Genomic DNA, 21,079 nt, shown 5'->3' with positions numbered 1-21,079 from the left:
ATAGATAGAGATAGATAGATAGATAGATAGATAGAGATAGATAGATAGATAGAGACATATACACATACATAGATACATACATAGATAGAGATAGAGATAGATAGATAGATAGAGATAGATAGATAGATAAAGACATATACACATACATAGATACATACATAGATAGAGATAGATAGAGATAGATAGATAGAGATAGATAGATAGAGATAGATAGAGATAGATAGAGATAGATAGATAGAAATAGATAGATAGAGATAGATAGATAGATAGAGATAGATAGAGATAGATAGAGATAGATAGATAGAAATAGATAGATAGATAGATAGATAGAGATAGATAGATAGATAGAGATAGATAGATAGAGATAGATAGATAGATAGAGATAGATAGAGATAGATAGATAGAGAGATAGATAGGGATAGATAGAGACATATACACATACATAGATACATACATAGATAGAGATAGATAGATAGATAGATAGAGATAGATAGATAGATAGATAGAGATAGATATAGATAGATAGAGATAGATAGATAGAGATAGATAGAGACATATACACATACATAGATACATACATAGATAGAGATAGATAGACATACACATACATACATATATACATATACATACATAGATAGAGATAGAGATAGAGATGTATATATATAGACATACATATACATATACATACATATATACATATATAAATATATCCATGTCTGGATAGAATGGTAAATGAACTGAAGGACTGTTTTTATCGCTTCAAGGTATTCAAGCATGTAATCCAGTATCTGAAAACTTCCTGTCTGAGCCACATTTAGCAGAACTGGCACACCACTACAACACTGATCTAAAGACAGAGGAAGTCGTGGTAGCAAGGTGATGTTTTGACACGTAAAAAAGCAAGCTGGTGCTGCTCCACAGTACGTGATTTCAGTTTATAACCTGCTGCAGTCTGACATGTTTCCATCATTGAAATCTGTCATCCGGGTTGCCCTCACTGCACCTGTTAGCAGCTGTACGTACGAGAGGTCTTTCTGTGCTCTTCGTCGTCTCCACAGCCGGCTAAGGAGAACCATGGGTCAGAGCAGGCTCCATCAACTGGCAGTAATGGCAATCGAGAAAGATGTCGTTGAGCAATCGGACCATAATAAATTTAAATCAACAGATTTGCTACTCTTGAGGAGAGAAGACACAGGTTGATGCTCCCCATGAAAGACCAGTAACTGGGCTGTAAACCAAAAACTTTGTCCCTGCTTCTCACAGGCTGCTTCATTTTTGTTTGTTTTTCATTCCTTGTGATAGTGAATCACCGCCCCTACATACCAGTGTTGTTTATTTTGCTAATATGGACAGACAATTTAAGTTTAAGGTTTTATGTTGTTTTCCGGTTTAAATTTGCGGTTTCAAAAGGTTTGTACTTGAGAATAGAAATGCAAACAAACAGTTTGTAGAGTGAAGAATGAATCATCAGTGAGTCTTGGATTTGGCTCAGTCAGTACACCCATATATGCAATACAGTGGAATACAATGAAATAGTGGATTGCAATAAGGTTAGAATACAACCCTACCCTGAGCCCCCCAACATAAAAATCCTCGAAATTTAGACAGATTGCGGATGGGAACCAAAGGAATTCAAAATTATTTACATAGGCTGCACCTCCAGTCAACTTTTCTGAGCCGTGTTGAACTGCTCGTCTGACATAGAAAGGCGTGCCACATGGAACCACCTGCAGCAGTGACATTCAATCTGAAAAGAAAAAAAAAAAAACCCCCAATAATAATAATAATAATAATAATAATAATAATAATAATCTTACCAAATTGCTCAGTAAACAGTTAGTTTCTCACCGAGTCATTCTATTCAAACGCTATTGAGCTTGAAACTATGGTATAATTATGGTATATTTTGTGTTCATACGGTATAAAAACATCACAATGTTTCGATATGATTCGGCGGTTTGTTTTAATAAATCTACAAAATCTAAAAAGGTGACAACGTGTACGCATTTAAAAAAAAAAAAAAAAAATTTTTGGAAAAGTTACTTTGGGATAATGAATAAGTTATTATACATTTACACAGAGTCAGTGCTGCCTCAACCTGACCTAAACGTTGCAGTATTAGCTCAGTTGTTAAGACAGTGGACTCCTGATGGGAACATTATGAGTTCTAATCCCAGCACTACCAAGCAGGACCCTTGAGCAAGGCCCTTAACTGCTCAGGTGTACAACTATACACGTACGACTTTATTCGATGTATGCAAGTAAATGGGTCTGGTCATGTATCCAGTAACAGCACCCACCTAGAAGTATGAAATCAAGATGACCTATTATTTAATATTTACCTCACCTTTCAGTTAAAAAGAAATAAACAATGAAACGGATCAGTTCCCTGCTGAAACGCAGCGTAGTCTGAACTGTTACCAGCTGCCAAAACACAGGCAGAGCTGGTCGAGCACCTTTACCAGCTGGTCAAGCTGCGTAACAAAAGGAGATTACTGGACACCAGCACAAATACCTAAAAATAGCCCAAGAAAAATCCTTTCCCAGCAGTCCTAAAGACGCTCTCATATGGACAGTTCTGGGATCGCGCTAATCAACTGGTATTTGAACAGCGCTTTATGATTTTTAGTGTGTTTTGTTCCTTTCGAGTGAATATTAAACCTACAGCAATGTTATATATATTACACCAATATTAATATTTTACACCATGGCTATTCAATGAGCTCGGAGATGGGGCCAGAACAATATGAGGTCAGGGGCCAAAGATGTGTTTTTGATCAAGAAACTAGAACATTTATCATTTGTCCTTCCAGTAGGCGTATTTTAATGGCCTTTTAATGAACAACTGTATAACACAACTATATCATGAAGCATGAGAGCGTTGTATCAACAGCCATACGAGTGCAAAATGCCCTGCCAAGACACCTAAAGCCGTTTCTATATTCCTTTCACGTGTTTCACTATTTTACATAAGAAACATCTAGAAGATCGTGACGGGAAATAAAAGCTCATATACATCCTGTGAGTTGCATGCAGTTGGCTCAGAAGACCTGCTGTGGTAAAAATAACCTCGCAGGATCAAAGTGTGAGCTGTGGTTTTGTGCTATGTCAGGTGATTTTCACATAGAACTTTCACACATCTCTCCCAGGTTTTTCGCTTCACTTGTGGGTTTTTATGTGACAGACATTTCCACGCCTTTACAGTTGGGTTTTTTTTTTTTTTGCAGTAGTGTGAAAAGAGGAAAAAAAAAAAAAAAAGTGGAGCCTTTTGAGAGATTTCCATCCTCACTATTTGGCAAATACCCCTTAAAAAAAAACTGTTTGATGTTCTGGACGTTTCTACTTGCCACATCCCTTACCTATTAACTGTAGCGTTTTAATCGTCGCCATTTGATCACCTTATGCTTTTCTTTATACTGTATAGTTTCACCTCAGCCTTTATTTTGCCCTGTGCATTCTCCTATATAACTTTTCATTTCATTACTTGAATGCACTGCACTTTGAGCTACCCATACTGTATGTAAGTGCTCTATAAATAAAGTCCATTATCATCATCATCTCTAAACCCGTAAAGTCAGTATCTTCATTCAAGTGATGGTTCAAAGAAAAAATAAAATGGAATTTTTTCCCCTAACCTCAAATACACTCAAGCAACCATGTATAGAGTTAGCTTATTTAGTTTTATAGCCTTCAGAGTAGGATCCTTCATGCTACATGTTTAAATCCTCATGACTTTACCTTAAACGTGGAGTTGAATTTAATAAAGACATACAGTGGGTGTTGGATTCCTCACAGCTCCACAGTCCCTGGTTTGATCCTGAGCTACTGGCAGGAGGTGAGAGTTTTCCATGTTCTCCCAAGGTCAGTGTGGGTTTCCTCCAGGTTCTCAGATTTCCTCCAACTTCCTGCCAGTAGGTGGTTTGGTGACACAAAATTGTGAATGTGTGCATGATGCCCTGAGATTGACTTGTGTCCCATTCATGGTGTATTCCTGCCTAGTGCCCAGAGTTCCTAGGATAGACAGCACCATGCATTTACCAAGTCATTTAGAAAAAGGAAACAGCCAGTGATATCACTGTATCTGTACTTGCCTGATAGAGGACTCGAGTCCCAAGGATCAACAAGACGGATGACATGCATTATGCTACCCCATCACAGGCCCGTTAAACTTTAAGTCATATTTGCAACACCTTTACAATATGTCTAGAAGTCTAGCTTGTTAGCTCACAGATCGCAAGATGCGACCTTTTGGAGGTTTAGCCTTGATTTGGTGCTGGTCTGTTCGAGTTGGGAAACCTTTCTGGTACTTCACACAACCAAACAACCCCCATTTCTGTGGAAGTACTACACCAAGACAGTTACTACACAATAAAACCACTTAAACTGTGGTCAAATCCCCCCTCTCGCTCAGTGTCCCTCCAATCCTGGGGTCATTTTTGTGCCTATGGTCAGGCCGTTCACATACAGGATAGCAATACGAAAAAAAAATTAATCTGCTGCCCCCTAGTGTTAGTCACCCACCATTCATTTGCCCTCACAGCAACAGCTTCGGCAGTCGTGTTCATCGTGGAACATTTATCCTGTGAACGTAAGTGTTACATGTTGTCTAAAAAAAATATCACGAAACATAAGAAGCCTTAGAAGGCAGACAGCCAAATGCCAACACAACCTTGCCATGAATGGACTACAGGCATTACAGTTACCGAGAATTGAATTAGCAGGTATCATCAGCACGAGTAGGTGCGATAATCCAGAACGATGTAGAACTGACTGACCAGACAAGGCTACGTCTGTGTGAGAGATAAAACCATTAGATATCTTCACCCATTTTCCAAAACGTAATACCAGAATGATAATCTAATAAAGCTGCTTTATTGGTAAGACAAAAAGAAAAACAAACAAATATGACAATTATCTACAAACCGAAAACAAACAAAGTTCATAGCTGTACATTTCATATTCATACTAGTGAGCATACACATTGATATTACTGAGTCACAGAGGGCTTCACCAGGTTGCCTTTGCTGTGCTGGATGGTTGAATCGATGGATCAGTGTCACTATCGTCCTGGATCACTACCAGTCCGACAGAAGGTGCTTTACGCAGACCTGTGAAAACCCACACAAGTCTTTTACACTATTATTTATATGTTATATTATTTTATAACTGAATTACTGTAGGGAAAGCGAGGCCGATTCTTTTTTCTTTTTGCTGTAGACTGGAGACGTTTAGGGTTTGAGGACAAAAAATGAATATGAGAAGAGTTTAGAATTTCAGCTTTCTTTCCCCCTTGTGTTAATATGTAGATGTGTTAAACAACACAGAACATTTTTTTTCAGACCACCCAATTTTGTAGGCGAGCAAAAAATATTGTAAAATGTGACTGACTGGCGTTTCTTGTTACCCAGGTGTGTCCTGTTGGATTGACTGTTTAAACAATTAATAGCTCTGAACATCTACTCCTGGTTTTCGCCTTCAGTTTCACCTGTGAAGACTGCATTTGTTGTTAAAAAGGATAAGCCAACATGAAGATCAGAGAGCTGCCGATGGGGGAAAAGTAAGCCATTTAAAATCTATCAGAAGATTCAAACCACTCATCAGCAGTAAGAAGCGGAAGGCCAGATTGGAAAAAAATGGAAGGGGTTGGACTGGCCAAGTCAATCACCAGACCTTAACCCAATTGAGCAGCGTTTCACCTCCTGAGGACGAGACTGAAGGGAGAACTCCCCCCCCCCGAAACAAACAACTACTGAAAGAGGCTGTGGTAAAAGCCTGGAAAAACAACACAAAAGAAAAAAAAATAGTTTGGGATATGCAACCAAATATTAAGTAATATTTACTTTAATTGACTTCAAGACTTCTCTGTTCCTATACTTTTGCTTGCCTAAAAATGGACTTCTCTGATACAAAAGGTTCTATGCTTTATGTTGTTTAACACATCTAGATGTAAATACCGGGAATTAAAAGTTGAAAGCCTAAACTCTCGTCTCATATCCATCTTTTGATCTCAAACCCAAATGTCTTTGGTGTACAGCACAGACAAACAACGTGGCCTTGCCGTTCCAATAGTTTCGGATGGGACTGTATGAGGTATAAGCGCCTGATATAATTGCTTTTCATTCTTAACTATCTGGTAATGACGAATATACTGTTAAGGCTCAATGGACTCATCAGGAAAAGGGGAAATCATGCAGTATAGTGGGCAGAGAGGACGCACCTCTCACCTTTCCTCTGGCTGATAAGCGCTGTTCTCCTCTCCCTCATCACAGTGCTCAGGTTTTCCACCATGCGGTCAATGCAGTTGTCCAGCACCAGAGAGCGAGCCTGAGACACAATGGGCTGCCTGCAGATGGGACACTCGTCTCTGCGTCTCCGCCAGTCTGCGATACAGTGCTGACAGAAACTGTGTGCGCAGCTCAGCGTCACCGCCTGAGACGGGAGGAAAAACATACACTGCTTAACGGGAACCCAAACGCCCCGCACCATCGGAAACATTTTTTTCCAAGATAACAAAAGTGAAGTGACTTGACTTGCTACTACTAGATATTTTAAGATATCTAGATCTGGATGACCAAATGCATTCACAGACATTCTATTCATGCGTGGACAGAACAGTCATTGTTTTTAAAAAGTTCACTACCCCACGATGGCCATACCTCGATGAAGAGCTCAGAGCAAATGATGCACTGCAGTTCATTCTCCAGCACTTCCGTCATCTGTGAGACCACCTCTTCCTTCTGAGCTCTCGCCCGCTCTTTCTCCTCCTGCAGCAAGCACAATAGTCGCTTATCAAACTCGATAAACTGCGTACAACAGCCAGGGATGAGATCTTTAATGCAAACTCTTCAGAAATATTCGTTTACGTCTGCAGCGTAACGACAGGTGGAAAAATAGAGACGACAGAACAGAAAGACGGACAAATAACAGTCGATAAACATTTTTGCTGTGTTTGGGAAAACATTGCTAGCACCAGTTAGAATGGCATTTAATAGGAAAAACTCAAGACACGCGAGAAAGAAGCGATACCTGATCCTAAAAACAAAAGAGCGAGAGCTTCTCTTTTTGTCACTCACCATTTTTTAGGGACGTTAATTAATTATAAAACCAATATAGAGGTACTGAAGATGACGAAAGCTGAACTCATATAAAACAGCTAAGAGACGTAGTTGTGGGGCGTGGCCGGTAAACCAACTGGTCTAGTTAGAGATCTAGGAGAAGGCTTTTATCGGAGACAGGGTCTGAAATGAGCTTTTTCCTCCACCTGCCACAGATGCTGCTACGTTTAATTTTTTTTACCAGCCACCTCACAAGAACAGAAAACAACAACGTTGTTTTAAATGATATAATTGATATAAACAAAAAGTTATTTTAATTGTAATCATACAAAGTCATCTGCACACATGCATTCACTCAATACAAATACGTTTAAAACTCTCATCTATTCGATCGTACATAAGAACACCACTCCTTTCCCTTATTATTTGCAATACCTTGCATGTATGCACTTATTAAATGGATAGTCATTATTTACTCGCCCTCCGGCCTCCTGACCGTCTTTCTTCGGAGGAACACAAGAGGAGACGTTAGGCAGAATATTAGCCTCAGTCACCATTTACTTTCACTCTATAAATAAATGTAAAAAAAAAATAATAAATAAAAAAATGCACTGAAAGTGAATGGTAACGGAGGCTAACATTCTGCTAACCGTCTCCTTTTGTGAGGGTGATGAGGGTCAGTAAATGATGACACAGTTTTCATTTTTGGTCTCTTCAACAGCAGCACAATTCAAACACCACCACCACCGTACTGTGCTTTAATCTGAGAACATTAAACTAATTCTGCTCTGGTTTCTCCATGTTTTGTAAAGTTCCAGTACAACACGAAGCTAATAACGGTTTTCACAAGCTGTCAGGTGGGAGACATTTTATGAACGCGACAGACAATTAACCGATTTCCCACTTCCGGGTCTTGGCATTTTCCTTCTCTTCTACGTTCATGGTGATGTTTAATGTTTGTACAGCTGACGGTAATCATGAGGGAGGAATCACGGTGGGTGCTATTTTCATACCCTGTTTGAAACCCCCATCTGTTTGAGCGAGAACGTACAGACGATGAGTTGAAACTAAAGGGCCGTGTAGGTGTCAGGTGATGCCTGAAATAAATGCGTGGGCGAAATAAACGTGATTCTTTTCTACAAGGATGAGTACCTTGGTTACTTTCAGCTCCTTGTCTTTGGCCTGAAGAACCTCTTGAAATCCCTCCCTTTCGTGTTTGAGCTCTTCTATTACTTTGCGGTGCTGAAGCAGCAGAAGACAGACAGACAGACAGACGGACAAAACATTAAGAGAGAAACGAGGGCCTTAAAGTGAGCAGTCATTCATGTCGGACTCAAAATTCCACCGTTAAATTAAACAATAAAGACAGGTCTATCAAACTATTACTTTTTTCATGAAGAGGCTTTCAAAACCTCCCCCGCATCCCCGCCCATATAAATACAAACCTATTACCTCTTTTAAAGCCTCCTCTAGTTGTTTCTTCAGGCCATCTTCTTTCTGCTGGATTCTCTCCATCTTTTAACATAGACATCACACAGTTTAAGAACGCTGATTAAAATCTTCTCTTCTACATGTAGCCTTTACATCTATAGATACTGTAAATGAAGGGAGCTGTGTGGCCTCGAGGGGAGAAAAACAAGCAATGCTCTATCTAGTATACTGCCACTGACGATACAAGTGTGTCAGGCTCTAAAGAAACGTGACGCCAGTTTAGACTGATTGTCTCTTGGTTTTAACGTAGAAGGGAAACGGATTATTACACTCATATCATCATCATCTGCAGACACGCAGCGTGTTCTGGATATCTCGACCGACAAACCAAAATAAACCGTGGACTTGATACGCAAGATGTTTCGTACCAGTTAATAATAATAGAACATGCTTGTAATTTATTGAGCACTGGCTCCATGTTCTCATGATCAGGTGATTTCAGTGATTTCCACAAACAAGTGTTTGTTTACCTTTTTCCATCACCACATCTGTGGCCAATGAATAGAGGAACGTTATGTGTATGTTTTCAGCCTGAAATCGTCTTTTTTTTTCTTTGTTGAATGATGTACAACGGGAGACTAAACTAAACCAAATGAATTAACTTTGTTCTAACTCAAGCTCATGAACGGTCAAAAGTTTGTGGACACTCGACTGAAACGTTTCTCGGGGTGTTAAAAAGCGTTTGATCTGAAGGTGTGTGATTAAATGTTTGAAATCGTTGTCCTAGACAAAAATATACTCGTGCCGACGTACTCATTTCTTTCATTAGAAACCTAACATTTTATTTACAAAACATCTTTATTAAACGGACGACTCGGAGCGAGATATTCGGAAAAGCGGCCGACAGGAGTCCGGTGTCGGTGGGAACTCCTTTAATACTGTATAAAAAGCATCTCGGGGAAATTCCTCAAGAAATCAGGTGAGAAAACGCCAAGAATACATTTCTGGAAATTCTAGACAAAAAGCGTGTCTACTTTGAAGATGCTAAAACACTAAATTATTTTGATTTATTTAGAATTTTTTAACACAAAATAATTCCCATAGTTCCATTTGTGTTACTCCAGAGTTTTGATGACTTTATTATTATTATAAAATGTGTGAAAATAAAAATAAAGAATGAGTGTGTGTAAACTTTTGACCGGTAGTGTACGTTGCATGAGTGTTACATGGATCCTGGTGATCCTTCATATTGCCATCACTGTCTAATTTTTGTGGGTTTTCGTGGCATGATACGTCACTTTAATCAAACTATTTTTGGGGTTCTTCAGGTAATTAGACGAATCGAGTGCACTATCCAGTGAGCGCAGCGACAGCTAAGCAACTAAATTGACTCCCTATTAATGTGTAAGCTGTGCGACCAATCACGGCATGTTTCCTTCAATTTTTTCTTTATATTTCGCTTTACATTTTTTTCCTCTCTATAAATGGAACATGTATTATTATGGTTGTTATTATTATTAGCACAAACAACAAATATATAGGGATAAAATAGATTTTGTATGCCAATGAGTGATATATCAGAGTTATAGAGCCGAGACTGACACATGTACACATGGCATACGGATTAAAAGTCTGTAAAAACCCACCGCCAGTCGTCTCTCCTCCTCACACACGGTCCGCTCCAGGATCTCCATGCGCTGCCGTGCCAGTTCCTGCTGCGAGTTTAACTCGCCTCGTAGCAGCTTCATCTGCTCCTGCAGAGCCTCCATTTCCTGGCGCTGCTCGAGACTCGAGGCCTCCTGCCCCTCTAACTCAGCCGCTCGCTTCTGCGTGGCCCCCATGCGCTCCTTCAACGCTTTCAGGTTCTCGTTGTAGCGTTTTAAGCTAGTCAGATGCTGGCTGCTGTCACTACACTGAGTGAAGCGTCCAGACGGTTCACTAGGTCCAGCCTGATCGGGTAGTGTCGCCGGGGGACACGGAAGGCCGTGAGATTTGTCCGTGTTGGACACGCGATAGAGCTTCGCTTTCGAGATGTTCGGCTCCGTCTCATCTGTGCCAAATTTTCGCTTGGACTTTTTTGGTCTGGAGGTCAAAGCTTTGACTTCTGCTCCGGCTGTCTTTGACAAGAAATCTTTGATTTTGTCAAGGCTGGAGTGGAGAAGAACATACTCAAACTCAACTGGGTTGCCATCCAACGGGACGCCGAATCGCACGAGGTCTCCCTGCTGCAGAACGTGAGGTTTCCTGGGGGATATCCGAGTACCATTCACCCACACTCCATTTAGGCTCTGAGGCAGAGAGAGTGGGGGGAGCAAATGATTAAAAAGAATAACAGCTTACGAGAACAATTAAAAATAAAAGATTCATTAAAGTGGTCTTGTAGTATAACCTGTTTGAGCATAGTTTCCTTATTTATTCATTTAATCCCTTGTTTATATGTACGATCAGACTTTCTGCGTAAATTTGTGCGTTAACGTTTTAACAACCTAGAAATGCTTGATTTGAAGTTAAATAATCGACATTACGGATAATTTGATAATTATAGCAAGCAAGCAGAGTTGTAAAAGTAATAATAATAATAATAAAAACCGTAAATAAGGTTTGAGGTTATTACATAATTTGATATTAAAAAAAACACACACACACACACAAAAAAACCCCACACCAGACCTGATTTTATACATTTTGATAGAAGATTAATTTCTTTCAGCATTTTGCTGCTATTTAAGTAAACTGCTTTTCTATCCTCTCAGCATCTCTACATTCAGAACAGTGTGGGTTTGCAGAACAGTTTCAGTTTGCAAGGTGTGGTGCTACATTTTTAACAAAGATGTTTATTTAACGTTTTATTTGATGGAAGGAGTCTCCAGTGTGAGTGCACTGCAACCGTCAGAGGTAGAACTATAATTTTATGTTCGATTTACAGGAAAGGTTCAAGGACCGAGGAGTTTGTGTTTTGTGCTCTCACGGTAACATGATAAGGGACGACTGTGTGTAAATGCTAGAGCTGTGAGATAACAGGAATTTGCTTTGCAGACGTTCAACAAAACTAAAAAGTAACAGTAAATGGATAAAAAGTTTGACGTATTGTTCTTTAATAAATATAATTTTGCAATAACTGGCAAACTGCTGTGGTATAAGAGGAATAAAAGAACAAGAGGATTGGAAAATCATCAGCTTTGGGATCACGTCACTGCAGCCTGGCGTTATTTTCCTATAACAGCATGTCCTGGAAATGTTTTATTCCTAATTTATAAAGGCTATGTTCCCAGGGTCCTAAGTTCCCCCAGTTCAATATTCTGTTAACATACATTAAAGGCATGTCTGAACCAGCTCGCTAGTGCAGTAGTCAGGACACTGATCAGGGAGTCGGCCATTTTAAGGACGGTCTCGATCGCAAAATCCTTCCAGCGCACCGTAATGTCCGTGCCCTAAAAAAATCCCACAATGCATCACTAAACCCACAGAGCACCGATGCTCATTATGTTCCCTTACTGGAAATGATGTCATATTTTCTGAAGCCGCTCACTTCGGAAAAATAAACAAACTGAGGACAAACTCTCAGCCAACTTCCAGCTATAAACGCAAGTGGCTTGTTATTGTAACTCTCAAATGATTACTCATGCTAAAGATTTTTAACTTTATTTGACGTTCTATATACAGTTTGTTTGAGTCTAACGCCTTTTAAGTGTATAATGATTTATTTATTTTTTGAAATCCACTAGCTTACCTATGATCCTGCTTGACATGACAGAAATACATGCGATTAAGCGAACACACATTTATGACATATAAAACCGAAATGTTTTTAGGATTTTGGTGACATTTTACAACGCGAGTACGTAGTCATGTCGCCGGAAATTCAGATATCTGTGCCCCAGTGTGTAGTGAGTAAGGGTCCTTACCAGTGCCCGAACTCGTGTACACCATATACTGATTCACCACCTCGGGAGCGAGGGAGCTGGATGAGACATACCCGAAGTCAACTTTTCCCAAAGGTTTAATGTAGTCAGGACTTATTTTCCCAGGGCCCTATTAACTTAATTACCTTTTACACGTTTAAATAAATAACATACATGTATTATTTTTAAAATCCATCTTTCATCCACACTCGAAATTTATGAAAGATATGATTTATGTAAGATATGGAAAATGAACTAGGTTGCACATGCTGAACCGTCATTTGTGCTGCTCTAAAAATAGCTGTTAGTCTACATTCATACAGGTCAACTGCATGCAACAGTACAGTCCAGAAGTGAAATGCACACACTAAAACTGAAGAAATGCCACACTGTAGCCTATAAAGCACATAAAAGGTCATAAAAGAAACAAAATGTTAAGTATGAACATGTCCCAGCGCTCACTTATGCTGAAGCCTGGCTTTAAATCACCACGTGTTCATTATGTGCCATAGAAACCCGGGGGAACGCAGAAACCCGGAGGAACACGGAAACCTGGGGAACACGGAAACCCGGAGGAACACGGAAACCTGGGGAAAGCGGAAACCCGGAGGAACACGGAAACCCGGGGAAAGCGGAAACCCGGAGGAACACGGAAACCCGGGGAACGCGGAAACCCGGAGGAACACGGAAACCTGGGGAACACGGAAACCTGGGGAACACGGAAACCTGGGGAACATGGAAACCCGGGGAACGCGGAAACCCGGAGGAACACGGAAACCTGGGGAACACGGAAACCTGGGGAAAGCGGAAACCCGGGGAACGCGGAAACCCGGAGGAACACGGAAACCTGGGGAACACGGAAACCCGGAGGAACACGGAAAGCTGAGGAACGCGGAAACCCGGAAGAACGCGGAAACCCGGAGGAACACGGGAACCCTCCTGGCACATTACAGTCCGAGTTATAATAATGCAACAGAATTCCACTGACAGTCACACAGCCATCTACTCCTGCCATGTACTTATTAAACCTTGTGCGTCCTTATGGCATTTTTGTCTTTTTCGTTTTTATTGTGTTCGTGCAAACAGCATAAATTTTGCAAAAGAGGTGTATTTTTATTGGAATTTTAATATTTCACCCTCATTTGCTTTCATAAATCTATTATAAACTAGATACACAAAAAAAGTTACACTCAGGAACTTAAGGACAAAAATGTCCCCACTGAAACCCATTCAAACCGCAACACTTAATCCCCATGACGTTTAAGCATACAATTACGCCTTCTGTATAAAATAGCCTTTTATTTTATTGACAAAGTTTCAAAACAGTCATTTATTTTCTGATGTGTGTAATATTTTCTCAGGTTTAGCCTCTGGGGAACACACATGCTTTTCCTTTTTCGGATCCTGCTGTATTATAGAGCGCCGCAGACCATCTGAATAAATGATGCAGCTAGAATAGTGTGTGTGTGTGTGTGTGTGTGAGAATGGATCAGATATCATGGTTTGTATGCGTGTACTGAAAATCGTGTGTCTGAACAGTCTGAAAGAAAGAAATGATATCGTACTGGAAATCACAAATCTCACCCCATGGTTACGAATCGAAGAAGGTTTGAAGATTTTTTGCATCATGTAAAGAACCCAGTGTTTAAAGGGTTAAAATGGATGAATGTTTGGTGATTATGATCAGAACTGATGCTGGTATAAAAAATAAATAAATAAATAAATAATAATAATAATAAATCAACAAATCAGTGAAAAGAGTGTGGTACTGTACCTCATTGTCAGTCACCGTCCACTGGCCATGTTCTCTCTGCTTAAACATGCAGTGGTTTCTGGAGATCATCAGTGGACAGCTCACTGACAGAATCTGATGGGTGACATTCAGTCCACGTCCGATGGTAACCTTACACACAGCAGAGACCATTTTAAAGAAGAATAACCAAATCAACCAAAAGTAACAGTCAGAAAACGTGCCCAGATAACAACTTACTCACTTCATGGTGCCAAACAACTAGCTACTACAGAGCTAACATGCTAACATGCTAGCTTTCAAGTTCAGCTAGCTGTTAGCTTAGCTCCGTTCTCGTTACTTACCCACACCTAGGTAACGTGTCTACAGATCGAAAATAGCTAATTGTAACTCTTAAATAGTCAACTGAAGTCCTTTTAAACTGCTAGCTACACAGCTAACCTCGACTCCAGTTAGCGTGCTAGCTAGCTCTGTCCTTTACCTCAGTATTTTCGAAGAGTTGTAGCCAGCCGCTGTCTTTCCCAATTCGCTTCAAACACCATATTTGACCATTCTGCTTGGAGGTTTCTTCTCCTTCCTCAGCCGATAAGGAAGATACTTCCTTTGCCAGCTCCTCCATAATTACCACGCCATAAAAGTCTAATTAAATGCTCATTTTGCCCAATGTTTTCTCAAGGAGTAGTTGACATTTTGTTTTCCATTCCCTGTTACAGATTTAACTCGGGCGCCGCCCTAGCGGAGGGAAGAAGGAAAACCACAAGAAGTGTGAAGGCAGCCACGACAGAGCACTGAGACAGCGAGCTGGGACACCGTCAGTTAACTCGCGGGTTCCCAAACGTTCCCAGGGCAAGGCCCCCAAATGGCATTAACATTTGACCGAGGCCCCCCTTTTGCAAGATGTCTTTAAAACACATTAAAAATACAGACTTCTGAATATCTCTCTCTTTTTTATTAATAATTACATCTTACATCTTTACGTTACATTACATTAGGAATTGTGTGTGTGTGTGTGTGTGTGTGTGTGTGTGTGTGTGTGTGTGTGTGTGTGTGTGTGTGTTTATTTTTAGTCTAGAAATAGTCTAGTTACATCCTGGAACACTGGGGCTGGAACACTGGGCGACGTCCCCTGCGGGGCTGGAACACTGGGCGACGTCCCCTGCGGGGCTGGAGCTCGGAGGGACGTCCTCTGCGGGGCTGGAGCTCGGAGGGATGTCCTCTGCGGGACAGGACAGCGGGACAGCTATCTCGGTGGCAGAGACCTCCCCGCAGGTCTCTGGCTGGAGCTCCGAGGTCGCCAAGTTGACCTCAGGCTGGAGCTCTGGAGCTGAGACCTCCCCGCAAGTCTCTAGCTGGGGCTCTGAGGTTGCCGTGTTGACCTCAGGCGGAAGCTCCAAAGCTGAGACCTCCCCGTAGGTCTCAAGCTGGAGCTCTAAGGTCACCAGGTTGACCTCAGGCGGTGGCCCAGAGGTTGCCAGGTTGACCTCGGGCTGGAACTCCGGAGCTGAGGCCTCCCCGCAGGTCTCTAGTCGGAGCTCTGAGGACACAAAGTTGACCTCGGGCTGGGGCCCAGAGGTCGCCAGGTTGACCTCGGACTGGAGCTCCGGAGCTGAGACCTCCCCGTAGGTCTCAAGCTGGGGCTCTGAGGTCGCCAGGTTGACCTCAGGCGGGGGCCCAGAGCTCGCCAAGTTTACCTTGGGCTGGAGCTCTGAGGTCGCCAAGTTGACCTTGGGCTGGAGCTCCGGAGCTGAGACCTCCCCGCCTGTCTCAAGCTCGGCACGGGCTTTCCGGTGTAGTCGTTTATGCTCCCACCAGCCACTCTTGAAGCATTTCTTCGAACAGAAGAACGTTTCCTGGAGACCCAGTTTCTTGCAGGTAGGGCATTGTAGTTGGCTCTCCCTCCTGCAGCCCTCAGACATACATCTAGGTGTACTCTCCACTACATCGACTAATCCATAATGAGATTCGTTGCCAATGATTTTCATAATCAATTATTACCGATTAGTTGTCGCAGCGCTACAGATAGGGTTGAATAAATGATGAACAATGGCGGTAATTAAGTGCATATCTGGCAAATAAGATTCACGATTTTATTTGTCACACAATTATACATGTTTTTATACAAGTTACATACACAATTATATATTGTATAGAACTTGCAGTGAAATGAAAACCTGGCCTACTCCTCTTTAGACTGTACAATAAATACTAAAATAAAAATAAAATCAGAAATGAACAGAAATAATAAGAAATAGATAAGAAATCTGAAATATACGTAAAGGAATGTGTAGAAAATGGATGAACAAAATATGCAGTATGTACGTGAGTAACGATACAATACAAAGTGGTGGTGTTGGAATTAGAGTTAAATATGTCCAAAGTTTGATTGTAAGGTCCTGCCTAAAAAAGAAGGTGAAAAAGGTAAGAGAGCAGATAATGTAACATGATTATAACATTTTACACCTATGGCGTTTGGCAGACACCCTCGCCCAGAGCATCTTACACAACTGAGCAGTAGAGGATTAAGGGCATTGCTCAATAGCCCAGCAGTGCTGAGATTTGAACTCACAACCTTCTGACCACTAATCCAATATCTTGACCACTGAGCTACCACTGCTCCTTATGTCACTATAAGGAAATGACAGTAGCTAGTAAAATGAAAACATATAATTCAGTATATCTCTGTATACCTGTCTTCACCAACCCTCTTCCTTGAGATCTACCACCATCCTGCAGGATTCATCTCCAACCAAAATCTAACACACCTGATTTAGGTGATCATGGCTGGAGCTAAAATCTTCAGGAAGGTAGATCTCCAGGAACGGGGTTGGTGACCACTGACGTACACACAGTCTGATACACTTGGAAGTATGGCAAAAACATCAAGGAATGGATGCAGATGCGCCATGATAGAATCAAAATCAAACAAATGTGATTAGGTTGAACCGTGATTAAAACAAGTGCGATGGAAATCCCTCGGCTCCACAAATCCTTCGGCTCTTTAAAGACTTTTATATGCACCAGTGTGACTGAATGTTTTCATTTTTTGTGATGCAGAATCAGAACCAGGGGTGAGTTTTACAGATTACATTCATTCAAAGCAACTAGCTCTTATTTTATATAATGTTTATGTGTCATGAAAGTCCAGTCCAGTTATGGTGAGTGTAATGGTGATTTTAATGCAGTTCCCAGGTCAGCAAATGAAGAGGCTATGGAAGGGTTAAATGAGAGAAAACTGAGAGGTAGTGATGGGACGATACCACCTTTTATTTTCTGATACCGATACTGTAACCTTGAGGATTAGCCGATATTGATAAGTATCTGATATTTTTCTGCAAACGCTATCAAACTTTAAAATGATTTTTTTTTAAAAAAAAAAAACTGAAGCACTTCAAAAATACAGGGAAAGAATTCACAGCTAAAATAAATCACTTACACTTCAAATCACTTACAAAAAATATTTTCACTTCAAAAAAAAACATCATAAAAATCAATCCTGAGAAATAATGTAAACATTTACCATTCCAAAAAATATTTTCCATATCTCATTTCCAAGATTATTTCCAAGGTTACTGATATTCAATCCATCCCCAACCCCCACCCCCCCCCCCCCCCCCCCCCACCTCCCCCCCCCCAATGCCCACAATGCATATACTGACCTGATATCAATCCCGGGTATCAGACTGGTGCCATCTTTTCTGAGAACTAGCACTAAACCACTAGATGGTGTCAGCGAATTGAGGCTGAAATTGTTGCCTCAGTGTCCTGTATACGCCTTTGCTTTTAATAACTCTATATTTAGTTTTGGCTGGAGTACCTGAACAGGTTTTCTTCCGAATTCCAGAAAATGTTATTTTGTTGTGTATTTACCAGAGTAATACAGAATACAGTGGCTGAGCGTGGAGGTAAGGTGCACCAGACAACCATTTTAAGAGCTCTGCATAACTGAGGACTGTATGGGATGGTGACGAGAAAGAAACCACTGCTCAGCCATATGAAAGAGTAACCCAGTGACCCAGTGAAGATATGGTTTTTCTTTGGTGTGATGAAACCAAGACCCAACCTGAAAAACCTAGAGCAATTCTGAAAGAACGAAGGAGAAAGAAGAAAGAAAAACAACTCAAGAACAGTGTGCGAAGCTGGCAGGAACTTAAATGAAAGAAGCGTTTTGGGGGATTTTAAAGACAGATGATGAATTTTGACTTTGAAAATGTACTTTAAGAGCATATTGGTTTGCAATAATAATAAAAAAATACTGTCTGGAATACTGTGTGTAAGTGTCATTTGTAAATCCAGATGAATCTGATGACTCTTAAGGGGGTTGAATACTTTTGCAAAGCCCTGTACAAGTTAATGGTTTTAGCACTTTAGCTGCCCAACAGAAACTCGGTTCACTTTAGCCTTAGTGACGTAGACATCATTAGTTCTTAGCTCCAGACCAGCAGGATTTTGGTGCCAAAACCAGACATTTTTGCGACTGAGAATTCATAGCAATCGATGTCTCTGAGATACAGTCTTGACGTTCTCCTGACCTGTAGGCTTTCCCTCAACTAAGCGAGTAATTAGCGCCACAGCCTTCCAGGATGCAGCATTCAAGATCGCACAATACTCTCTGGGTTGGAAGAATGGTCTTACGCTTTCTCTCTCTCCTGTTCATTTGAATGACTCTCTTGAAAGCCCGCCAATGATGGCTGTCTATATATGGAAGACCACAGTTAGAGATTTCCTCCGAGTGTGTTCAGCTGCCAAGATGTTGCATGAGCAGCAGTTCATAAAGATACCGTGGTAGAGCTGTACATGTCTCGCAGGAAGCATATAGTTCTCACCTTCCCCATGTGATAGCGGTCATGTGATAGGAGAGAGATAGTGGATGGCCATTTGCAATGATAAGGAAATGAAGGGTGGAAAAAAGATTTAAAAAATTGGGGAAGAACACTATTCTCAACGCAGTGACCGCGCAATGGGTAGATTTAACTCAATGTATTCAACGTTTTAATTTCACTGTTGAAATACAAATAATTGGGACTGCCATCAGGAAGTGGTTTGGGGTTCTCAATTTGAAAAAAAACAACAACAGCAAAAATAAAATAACTATACCCATAGTGACAGAGATCATTCAGTTCCTTCAAGTTAGACATGTGACTCTGGAGTTGAGACCATTCCTCACTATTCACTCCCCCGTACCTGTTTTATTATCGTGTTATTAAGTGATGAACCCAAGGTCGCATGACATGAAAAGTGCCTACATATTTTTCGTGAGAGGTTTCACATCATGGGTGTCTTTGGGTACATCCGAGAGCTTCAATTACCACTATTTTGAAATGCAAGGATTATTCGGTGCAGAGGTTGCATGTAAATGTTACGAAAGCCACAAAGTCTTTTGCTTTGACACCTGAAAAAGTCAGCGAAAGATTGAGAGAGGAAAAGCGACAACACAGGAAACTCTGTGGAGGCGACTTGTTGGTGAAAAGGTGAAACATACGAGTTTTGTAAAGTCTTATTCAGTGCAGGATCGCATCAATACAAACATCCAGTCCAAAGACAGTGCTTTAAATTCTAAGGCTCTTTATATACACATTTCCTACACACCCATGTTTCTGTTTCTGTAGTCACATTCTCAAACATCCGACTTTCTCCTGTAGTGTACTTTGATTCTACGTGTATTTCTTTTGCAGATGCTTTTATACAAAGTATGACACAAGAGAGTTAAGGACCTTCCTTGAGGACCTGTTCAAAGAACTCACAGAACTCACAGGACTTTGAGCACTAAACCATAATGTCGCTCATATAATGTGCCATGTTTTTATGTTCATGGTTAGTTCTTAAAAATGTGCTATATTGTGATTTTATCTATTTCTGGATTTCAGGAAATTAGTGGTGTAACACAATGCCACTTTGTGTATCTATTCAATTCAATTCAATTTTATTTGTATAGCGCTTTTTACAATAGACATCGTCTCAAAGCAGAAATATCAACACGGTATACAGATAATAAAGGTGCGAATTTATCCCAACTGAGCGAGCCACTGAGTGGCGACGGTGGCAAGGAAAAACTCCGTAAGATGTTTTAAGAGGAAGAAACCTTGAGAGGAACCCGACTCAGAAGGGAACCCATCCTCATCTGGGTCACAACAGATAGTGTGAAAAAGTTCATTATGGATTTATATGAAGTCTGTATGGCGTTAGGAGCAGCCGTAGTCCCAGCAGTCTGGAATTAAAGAAGATTTGAGCTCCATCCAGAGGCAGAAAGGATCTGGATCTCTAGCATCTCCATAAATTCGTGTGGGGCTCGGCGAAAGGAGAGAGGGAGAAAAAAGAGAATTCTGTGTATCTGTATCTGTTTAATGCTTCAAAAACGATATCGATACCTGTATTTGGATTTAAAAACAAAAAAAACTGGGACTATATAACTGACTATATAACTATATAACTGACTATATAACTATATAACAGACTATACTAGAGGAAAAATAATGAACCCTACTACTATGCCCCAGAAACATTGGGAAAACAAAGTCAGCACTGTCAGCATGGTCTGTATATTCCGGCTCTGAAAGTTTCTCAAGCTCAGCAACATCAAGAGATATGCACAGGACTGGGATTTTTAGGAATGTTTTTTTGTTTGTTTGTTGTATTTCAGTCTGTTGTTGTTTGCACATTGCAGTATTTCTTTAAATAAATTGAGTTGGTTTCCAAAAAAACTAGTAGCTTAATTTAAACTACTAGGACTCTGACCAGGCAGCCACTAAGGACGAATGAATGCTACATGCATCATGTTAATGTACACGGTGTTTCATATCTGACCATTTGCTCACACCTCCGACCTTCATACCTGACCACTTGAAAGGAAGAACCTCTTAGCGGTTTAGCAACAGCTACATACATAGCCCTTTTCTAACAGCAAGCAAACGTTAGGGTATTATGCTCTGTAATCAAAACCAGTA

General features: G+C 40.8%; 1 protein-coding gene across 3 annotated transcripts; it reads right to left on the bottom strand.

Moving 5' to 3' along the window:
• Positions 1 to 4,853: 4,853 nt before the first annotated feature.
• rnf8 (ring finger protein 8, E3 ubiquitin protein ligase) lies at positions 4,854 to 14,875 on the bottom strand. 3 transcript variants are annotated; one of them, XM_017456409.3, is made up of 8 exons: positions 14,620 to 14,874; positions 14,163 to 14,291; positions 10,133 to 10,774; positions 8,508 to 8,570; positions 8,208 to 8,297; positions 6,657 to 6,764; positions 6,218 to 6,429; positions 4,854 to 5,108 (listed from the first exon to the last, which is right to left on the bottom strand). In XM_017456409.3, the coding sequence occupies exons 1-8, from the start codon at positions 14,755 to 14,757 to the stop codon at positions 5,099 to 5,101; spliced, it is 1,392 nt and encodes a 463-aa protein (XP_017311898.1). In that variant the 5' UTR covers positions 14,758 to 14,874; the 3' UTR covers positions 4,854 to 5,098. The 3 variants fall into 3 exon arrangements, with proteins under 3 accessions (XP_017311898.1, XP_017311897.1, XP_017311899.1); XM_017456408.3 differs by having other exon boundaries at positions 6,225 to 6,429; XM_017456410.3 differs by lacking the exon at positions 8,208 to 8,297 and having other exon boundaries at positions 6,225 to 6,429; positions 14,620 to 14,875.
• Positions 14,876 to 21,079: the final 6,204 nt, after the last annotated feature.

This window comes from Ictalurus punctatus, chromosome 25 (assembly GCF_001660625.3).
Source record: "Ictalurus punctatus breed USDA103 chromosome 25, Coco_2.0, whole genome shotgun sequence".
Taxonomy (NCBI): domain Eukaryota; kingdom Metazoa; phylum Chordata; class Actinopteri; order Siluriformes; family Ictaluridae; genus Ictalurus; species Ictalurus punctatus.
Note: the sequence above shows the minus strand (reverse complement) of the source record. Positions and strands in the feature narration are given on the sequence as shown.

What these genes read in the sequence shown, in the direction of transcription:
- rnf8 (XM_017456408.3), bottom strand. Translation starts at nt 14,757, where the DNA reads ATGGAGGAGCTGGCAAAGGAAGTATCTTCCTTATCGGCTGAGGAAGGA. An exon ending in GGACGGTGACTGACAATGAG is followed by an intron (nt 10,775 to 14,162) that starts GTACAGTACCAC and finishes TCTCTGCCTCAG; the next exon opens with AGCCTAAATGGAGTGTGGGT. An exon ending in TAGAGGAGGCTTTAAAAGAG is followed by an intron (nt 8,298 to 8,507) that starts GTAATAGGTTTG and finishes CTGCTGCTTCAG; the next exon opens with CACCGCAAAGTAATAGAAGA.